The 9,748-nt window shown below is 33.7% G+C and overlaps 1 protein-coding gene across 2 annotated transcripts in view; it reads right to left on the bottom strand.

Annotated features, from left to right (window-relative positions):
• Window positions 1-623: 623 nt before the first annotated feature.
• The window catches only part of LOC136033212 (uncharacterized), a 47,183-nt gene continuing 38,058 nt past the window's right edge, over window positions 624-9,748 (bottom strand). For both annotated transcript variants that reach the window (XM_065713925.1, XM_065713933.1), the window contains exon 5: window positions 624-725. In XM_065713925.1, coding sequence (XP_065569997.1) covers window positions 706-725 — 20 coding nt within the window. In that variant the 3' untranslated portion in view covers window positions 624-705. The remainder of the gene's footprint in view (window positions 726-9,748) is intronic.

The raw sequence follows: 9,748 nt of genomic DNA, 5'->3' as shown, positions 1-9,748 counted from the left end.
ATTGAAACTTAAAACAAATAGAATGTATTCTGGATATAAGAGACCGCAACCGGGGGGGGGGGGGGTTAAATGTGATCGATAGGGACCACATTCAGTCAGAAATAACTGTTTTTATTAACTATATTTTTTATTAAATGCTCATAGAAACAACAATAAAAGCTTACAAAAAAACAAAAAGGTAAATACTGAGTCTTCACTGAACTCCTACTCTATACATCCAAGTTTCAATTTATTTTTCAATCCCTCAATTATGGATACTTTTACACAAGAAAAATATGCCGTTTGGTATAAACATTTCTTTCGATTTGCTAGGAGGAACAAAGGTTATTTCCATTCAAGAAGTTTTAGCAAGAAATGGAAAATTCTGAAATTTAAAGAGTAACGATGAGAATCATAGTTGTCAGTTTAATATTTTGTTGTTTCCCTAATATACCGTCAGTACAGCACTGTTGATTAGTCTGTACATTTCAGGTTGTAAATCAAGGGAAGGGCAGGGTGCCAGAAACCTCATAAATTGGCACAATTTCTGCTCATTCTATGTTTTAATATTTGCTCTTTATTTCTATTCAAAACATTTCTATTTTTGATACATAATCAAAATTTATAAACGTTGTATCGCTGGATGTATAACACCTGGTTTTATTCTTAAAAATATAATAGGTGATAAAAAGAACTGTATTTCACTTGAAGAAAGATGCTCTTCTCTCAAAAGTCTTGTGGAGACCCTGAAAAAAAAAACTGGTTTAAAGGACTATTTATCGCAATATCAATCAATATCCATAAGAAAATAAAACTTATTTTTAAAATGGAGGAAAGAATGTAAGATTTTTTTGACAAGAAATAACAGAAAAAAACTTAAAAAGAAACGAAAAACCATCAAATTTTCTAGAAAATAATCGTTCGCAGAACTTCGCCATTCAGACAATTTCGACCTTACCTGTATTGGTGAAACAAACCTTTTTTGAAAAGGAATTTTTGCAAAGGATAAAAGGTCATATTAAAACCTAATAGCAGAAGTAAAGTCATATAATAATAATAATCATAATAATAATAATAATAATAATAATAATAATAATAATAATAATAATAATAATAATAATAATAATAATAATAATAATAATAATAATAATAATAAAAATAATAATAATAATAATAATTATAACAATAATAATAATAATAATAATAATAATAATAATAATAATAATAATAATAATAATAATAATAATAATAATAATAATAATGAGTTATTTAGTAATTCAAACTTGAAATAAACAGAAATTATTTTCTATGTTTAACCAAAATTGTAAAGAGAAGCAATAATATTAATAGTATCAACGTCGAGGAAACGAAGCACTAAAATTCCAAAAGGAAGTCACCTGCGCAGACGCGCAAACTCTGAATCCACTAATAAGCAGTTCTTATTTATCTTCGATTTTTCTTCAAATATTTTTTTGATTTTCAAATTGTATTGATAAGCAATAGCCATGACAACATTGAGACCTATAAAGTTATACAAAGAAACCAAAAATTTATTCTTTATTTTCTCCCCCCCCCCAAAAAAAAATTTTAATCATTTTATTTTGGATTTTATCAGTTTCTTTTCAACTCTAATAAAAAAAAAAATCCCAAACCCTGGACAAAAACCTTCCTTTTACTGTGCTTTATCCTCATTTTCAGGTCTATTTTTATCTTCGATTCTAATAAGTTGGTCGTCGGTAGCAATTTCGAGACAAAAAAACGCTGAAAGGTTTTTTATAGTTTTTTTAAAGTTATTAAATTGTTTTTAAAGTTATGGAATCCCAAAACAAACGCGCAATGCTTCATTTCCACTTTAACTGCTTTCAGTCTCATATCTATTTTACCTTTCACATTGTAGTAAGAAGCAATTATTATGACAACACCGAATCAACTAACCCTAGGAAATTAAAGAAAAAAACAAAAAAGACTCTTAGAATCCTAAGAAAATATTAATCTCAATAAAAACTTAGGATCTTAGAACCTGAATAAATATTACGGCTATTTCCGCATATGCTTCTTTTTCGATCTAATCAAACCTACTTATTATAATTTTTTTAAACTCTGTTTTTTTTCAATAGTATTTATACCTTACCCTATTGATGAGGTCTACGCGAATATGCATACACCCCCCTCCCCAAAAAAACCCTGCCATGATCTTTTTATGTATTGGTCTTATTTGTTAAATGCTTATGATATCTTGTTCCCCAACAGCCCCGTAAGACAGGTATAGGCCTACATTCGTTCTAACCCTTTAATCCCACTTATGTTTCTTTTTGCAATAATTTCCTGTTCTATTTTGTTTATTTGAATGCTAAATATACCTCATCTTAGTAAGAAAGATGACATAACTGACACCGTTCCATGAAGTGAGTGATAATTACAGCCCATCTTAGCGACGTAACTGACAGAACCCCCTCCCCTCTAAACATTTTTGTTCACTTAAAATGAAATCTTTTTTCTTTTGAGTTCGTTTTTAAGAAATAATCATATTTCATCCGAGTCACAAGACAGGCACAGGTGCATTGACTGCCCTCTCCCTGTACTTTCATTCGCCTAATTGTAACTAAATTTTTGTTTAAATAAATTTCCAGAAAACGGTTTTACATCATCCTAAGAACGGTGTCGACAAAGTCACAACCATTGCCCCCCCACACACACACAAAAAAAGCTTTCTTATATAATACAGTTAATTTTATATGCTACCTTTTTGTATATTTGTTTTATCTTCAAAGTTTTAATCATGCTTAACCCCCTCCCAAACACCCCATGTTTCACATTTAAAGACTCTTGACTTTTTTTGTAATAATTTCAGAGTTCTAAGACTTTTAATTTTCGGAGTTTTACTACTGAACCCTCCAAAATTTAATAGGGTGACGTTTTTGACAATTATAGATTTCTAAGACTGTCTTCTTTGAAGTTTGACAACAAAACTCTGCAAGTTTAAAAAAAAATTCATATTTTTAGTTGTCTCTGACCTCTAATTTTCTTATTTATTTAAGCTAATTCTTTGCACTTCGACAAATCCAACGGTTTTTATGTTTTTGAGCAATACGATTGATTATACGAATTTCGACCACAAAACCATTCCCATATCAAGAATCTTAATAATTTTAGAAATCCCACAATTCTTCAACTTAGTTTCGCAATTTAACAAAACAAATTACTTCCAATTTCCAGAATCTAAACTTTTTTAACAATTTCAGAGCACTTCAAATGTTGATTTACAGATTTTGATAACTTTACCTAAGACTTTACATATTCATGTGCCTCCAAATGAACTATCCCATTCGGGTGTGAGCAAGGTATTAATATTTGCGAGGTTAGCTTAGCAGCTATATCGTACGGTTTCGTTTTAAGCATCTTCTTATTCTGGCGCCATATGGCTACCACAGGATAATGAGCTAGGATATCCAAGTTTCTGGTGTGCAAATCACATAGCAGACTTGTCTCCCTTTCTGGTGTTTGATAAAATCGACTATAATTGGGTATGTCAGTTTCTCTCGTACGCAAACGTTTGTTCCTTTTTTGGGTACAGTGGATATTGTAAGAACCCCGCTCTTTACGCTAAAGTTTTTTACTGCTTTAAAAAGTTTAGTTAAGAGAAATAGTCAAATTTTAACGTAAAGAGCGGGGGGTTAAGAAGGAAAAGCCCCTTTCATATACGGAGTAGATATTGTTCGTTTTAAGTTTTAATGTCGCTCCTTACTTTTAGTTAAAAAAATCGTATTTTTTTTTTATTTAATTACCTTAAAAGAGAACTAGATATGTGAAAAAAATCATATACCTATGGATGCTTGATCTCCCTTGTACTCTTAGAAATAATATGAACCATTATTTAAAACTCTGGCATGGCAGAATTGTATTTTCTTGAGAAGTATATCAAACAGTTCGTGGTAACGAACTGTAGTAAGGAGCGATCCGGCTCAATAGTAACCAAAACTCTAAAAAATTGAATTTTGATATCAATAGCTATATCAAAAGAATCGCATTTTAATGCTGATTTTAAATATATAAGTTTCATCAAGTTTAGTCTTACCCATCAAAAGTTAAGAGCCTGAGAAAATTTGCCTTATTTAGGAAAATAGGAGGAAACACCCCCTAAAAGTCGTAGGATCTTAACAAAAATGGCACCATCAGATTCAGCGTATCAGAGAACCCTACTGTAGAACTTTCAAGCTCCTATCTACAAAAATGTGAATTTTTTTATTTTTTGCCAGAAGACAAATCACGGGTGCGTGTTTATTTGTTTGTTTGTTTTTTTTGTTTTTTTTTTTTTCCCCAGGGGTCATCGTATCGACCAAGTGGTCCTAGCATGTCGCAAGAGGGCTCATTCTAACGGAAATGAAAAGTTCTAGTGCCCTTTTTAAGTGACCAAAAAATTGGAGAGCACCTAGGCCCCCTCCCACGCACATTTTTTTCCAAAGTCAACGGATCAAAATTTTGAGATAGCCATTTTGTTCAGTATAGTCGAAAACCATTATAACTATGTCTTTCGGGATGACGTACTTCCCCACAGTCCCTGGGGGAGGGGCTGCAAGTTACAAACTTCGACCAGTGTTTACATATAATAATGGTTATTGGGAAGTGCACAGACGTTTTCAGGGGGATTTTTTTGGTTTTGGGGGTAGGGTTGAGGGGAGGGGGCTATGTGGGAGGATCTTTCCTTGGAGAGACATGTCATGGGGGAAGAAAAATTCAATGAAAAGGGCGCAGGGCGCAGGACGAATCTGGTCACGTTAGAAAAAAACGTCAAATTCAGAGCTTAATATACAATGCTGGGTGTTCGGAGCCTCTCTATTATGGAGTATAATTTGAAAATAACACAACTATACGAGCCATAAAACATATATACCACGACCATAAATCAACTAACGAAAGAACTGCTAAGAGATAACACAACTATAAAGCGAAAACAGGTGAAAACTAACGGGAAAATAAACGAACTAAGAGGCGGATGAGGCCCAGAGAAAAAATATAATCCTTTTCCAATTTTGAGCCTAACTTCCGCAAAGGAGTAATAATGTCAGAAGCCCCGACATACCGAATTATTTTCTTTCAAACAGTTCGTGGTAACGAACTGTAGTAAGGAGCGACCCGGCTCAATAGTAAACGAAACTCTAAATAATAGAATTTTGATGCTAAAATATACATCAAAAGAATCACATTTTCATGCTGATTTTAAATATGTAAGTTTCATCAAATTTAGTCTTTGTCATTAAAAGTTACGAGCCTGAGAAAATTTGTCTTCTTCTAGAAAACAGGGGAAAACACCCCCTAAAAGTCACACAATCTTAACGAGGGGGCTATGTGGGAGGATCTTTCCCTGGAGAAATATGTCATGGGGGAACAGAAATTCAATGAAAAGGGCGCAGTATTTTCTAAAATTACTATAAAACAATGAAAAAATAAACATGGAAAAGCTTTTTCAATTGAAAGCAAGGAGTAGCATTGAAACTTAAAACGAACAGAGATTATTACGCATATGAGGGGTTCTAAAAATACTTTAGCATAAAGAGCGAGGTATTTAGGAGGAGATAAATACCTCACTCTTTATGCTATAGTATTTTTAGTAATTTCAACTATTTATTCTACGGCCTTTCTGATTCAGGGGTCATTCTTAAAGAATCGGCACAAAACTTACGATTTAGTGTAAAGAGCGAGGTATTAACGAGGGTACAAACCCCCTCATATACAGAATAAAAATTTAAGAATATAAAAGTTTGTTACGTAAATTAATTCTTAAGTTACGTATATTTTTTACTAATAAAAAAATTCGTTAAAAATTAAAATTTATAGTTGCCTTTTTGTGTAACCGAAAAATTGCATGGCAACTAGGCCTCCTTCTCCATTCCTTATTTCTCAAAATCGTCTGATCAGAACTAAGAGAAAGCCATTTAGCCAAAAAAGGAATTAAAATGTAAATTTTGTTTTAATAATTTATGTGTGGAGAGCCAAAATCAAACATGCATTAATTCAAAAACGTTCAGAAATTACATAAAAAAAACTAGTTTTTCTAACTGAAAGTAAGGAGCGACATTAAAACTTAAAACGAACAGAAACTATTCCGTATATGAAATGGGTTTTCCCCTCCCAATCCCTCGCTCTTTACGCTAAAGCTTTTAATTGTTTTAAAAAGTAGAATTGTGGCAAAGAGTCAAACTTTAGCGTAAAGAGCGAGGGATTGCTGAGGGGACAACCCATTTCATATACGGAATAGTTTCTGTTCGTTTTAAGTTTTAATGTCGCTCCTTACTTTCAGTTAGAAAAACTAGTTTTTTTTTTATGTAATTTCATAAGAGAGATAGAGAAAATTGTATTTAAATTCCAAAAACTGCTGAATCACTGTGAATACCAATTCAAAAAAGTTAATCTAGGAAAGGATAGACTGGGTCAGCAGGATACACTTTCTCGGCCTAATTTTCTTTTTTTGGCACAAGATGCAGAAAACTCCCCCTAATATGGTTTGTGAAGATGGGGAGTTGGAAAAGACAGTTTTGTGTTTTAGACCTTGAAACACTGATTAAATATACTATACTATATAGTCTGACATTTTCGCCCTCTTTGTGCAGAAAGAGACAGTTTGAGCCAAAATACGGAAGCAAATGCCACCCTGCTATGAGTTGTGATTAAGGATATTTCAAAATATATTTTAGAGTATCATACCATGAGAATCAATTGGTTATATTATAAATTTGTTTCCCAGTTTTGCCGCCTTTTTTGAACACATAGTGGCGGTCGTGGTACAGAATGGCAGAAAAATTCAAATTTCTTCGCTGCCATTTTTTATTTGCTACTTAAAAAGAGCAGTATATAGGGCAAAGAACATTTATCTATGATTGTTTGATCTCCCTTATACTCTGAGAATTAATATGGACCTTAGCCAAAGCTTTGGCGTGGCACAATTGTATTTTCTTAAGAAGTATATTTCATAAGGGGGATACACAAAAATGCATTGAAATCACAGAAATAAGTGCCGAATAAGTGTGAATAGGAGCACAAAATAGCTAATTTAGGCAAGGATAGGGCGGGGCCGCAGGCTACATTTACATAAATCAGGCTTTTGAACCTTCTTTTATTATTAACTTGACACTTTCTGTAATTTGAAATAACTACTGTTCTATGATTATTCTTTTTTGTGGTACATTTTGACATGCAATTCCAGCACAGAAAGGGCTAAAGCATCTTGCAAAAGGATATATAAAATAATTAATTAATTTTCATGGTATGAAACTCCGTTATATGATTATTTAAGAACCTGAAAGTCGAAGTCCGTAAAAGAGAAACGTTTCCTGCCATTTAATGTCGCAAAACTTCAATCTGTATTCAAAGATGGCCAAAAATATAATGCTTAAAAATTATAAGTTAGCCAATCGACGTGCCATGGTCTTAAACCCTAAAAAGGAAGTTATAAAGTCCCTATTTCTAGAAACCACATCCAAGCGGTGTTAGCCATCATTTTCATTCTGCCAACCCGAAGTTGTGGGCAAAAGAGTGACAAAGTGTCAAGGAGGGCAATTGTTAGGTAGCAAATCAGTTTTTATGGTCTAAAAACTATTTGTAGTTTTTTGACCGTAAAAGTTCATTAAAATTCATTAAGATCCGATCACCCGCTCGTAAGTTAAAAATACCTCAATTTTTCTAATTTTTCCTCTTCCTTCAGTCCCCCCAGATGGTCGAATCGGGGAAAACGACTTTATCAAGTCAATTTGTGCAGCTCCCTGACACGCCTACCAATTTTCATCGTCCTACCACGTCCAGAAGCACCAAACTCGCCAAAGCACTGAACTCCACCACCTAACTCCACCAAAGAGAGTGGATCCAGTCCGGTTACGTCAATCACGTATCTACGACATTTATAAGCATTTTCCAGGATTTCAGGTTTCCCCTCCAGCTCCCCCCAATGTCAAAAGATCTGGTCGGGGTTTGAAATAAGAGCTCTGAGACATGAGTTCCTTCTAAATATCAAATTTCATTAAGATCCGGTCACCTGTTTTAAGTTAAAAATACCTCAATTTTTCTGATTTTTCCAAATTAACAACCCCCAGCTCCCTCAAAGAAAACTCCCTCAACTTCCCCTTCACCGGATCCGGGAGAAATTTAAAATAAGACCTCTGAGACACGACATCCTTCCAAAAATCAAATTTCATTAAGATCCTATCACTCTATCGTAAGTTAAAAATACCTCATTTTTTCTAATTTTTCAGAATTAACCCTCCCCCCAACTCCCCCAAACAGAGCGGATCCGTTCCGGTTATGTCAATCATGCATATAGGACTTGTGCTTATTATTACCACCAAGTTTCATCCCGATCCCTCAACTCTAAGCGTTTTTCGAGATTTTAGGCTCCCCCCTTAATTCCCCCAATGCCACCGCAACCAGTCTGGATCTAAAATAAAAGCTCTGAGACACGATATTCTTCCAAACTTCAAATGTTGTTAAGATCCGATCACTCCTTCGTAAGTTAAAAATACCTCATTTTTTTTATTTTTGGAATTAGCACCCATCCCCAACTCCCCCAAACAGAGTAGGTCCGTTCCGGTTATGTTAATCACGTATCTAGGACCTCTGATTATTTTTCCCACAAAGTTTCATCCCGATCCCTCCATTCTAAGCGTTTTCCAAGATTTTAGGTCCCCCCAACTCCCCCCAATCCCTGGTCGGGATTTGAAATAAGAGCTTTGAGACACGATATCCTTCCAAACATCCAATTTCATTAAGATCCCATTACCCATTTGCAAGTTAAAAATACTTCTTTTATTCTATGTTTTCGAATTAACCAACCCCCACTTCCCCTCCAGATTGCCAAATTGCAAAAACTGCTATTTCTAATTTAGTCTGGTCCGGTCCCTGATATGTCTGCCAAATTTCATCGTCCTAGCTTACCTGGAAGTGCCTAAAGTACCAAAACCGGGACAGACATACTGACAGAATTTGCGATCGCTATATGTCACTTGGTTAATGTCAAGTGCCATAAAAAAGATGTCGTACATGCAGAATATTGTAGTTCAAGCAACTTATCTTGTTTTTCAAGCCAATAGATCTTCTTCATTATTTAAGCCAAGGGATGGCAAGTTTCCTGCATAAAAGTTTAGGACAAGGTAGTTCTAAGAGTGTAATTTTTGTTTTGATGTGACAATATTTTCAGGATTTATGGACTATTATATTTCTTAGTATTTAGCAAAATCATCTCTTACTAGGCTGCAATCCAGATAATATAGTACTTCTTGTCTTAACCTGGTTTTAAATTTATGCTTCCGTTACTATGGGCTAGAGTTCTTTTTTAATATATATAATTTCATTTCAAAAGTGAAATTATTATTAAGACACCCTCAATATTTTTCCAGTTTACATAATATTTTCTTTATCAGCTGTTGGAATCATTCATAATCTAGTAGTAATTTGTAAAAGTTAGTTCTTTCATATTATGTAATGTTAAATTATCATGCATATGAAGATTTATTTTATCATTTCGGTTACTATGGGCTTCAGATCGTTCTTTGTCATAATCCTAATAAAACTATGACGATATGTTTTGTCTACTATATGAAAATACAGTGAAAATACAACGGTTTCTAGATTCCGCTGCAAACCTGGATAGTCTAAAGGTCAAATATTTATGACTCCGGAACTGAAATGGTCCCTATCAGTCCCTAAGTAAGGGCTACAAGCCATGCAATTTTCTGTTATTTACAAATAGGGCTTTACATTGGGAAAGGAGGGTATATTTTTT

Source organism: Artemia franciscana, chromosome 1 (genome assembly GCF_032884065.1).
Source record: "Artemia franciscana chromosome 1, ASM3288406v1, whole genome shotgun sequence".
NCBI lineage: Eukaryota > Metazoa > Arthropoda > Branchiopoda > Anostraca > Artemiidae > Artemia > Artemia franciscana.
This window is presented reverse-complemented; position numbering and strand designations above follow the sequence as displayed.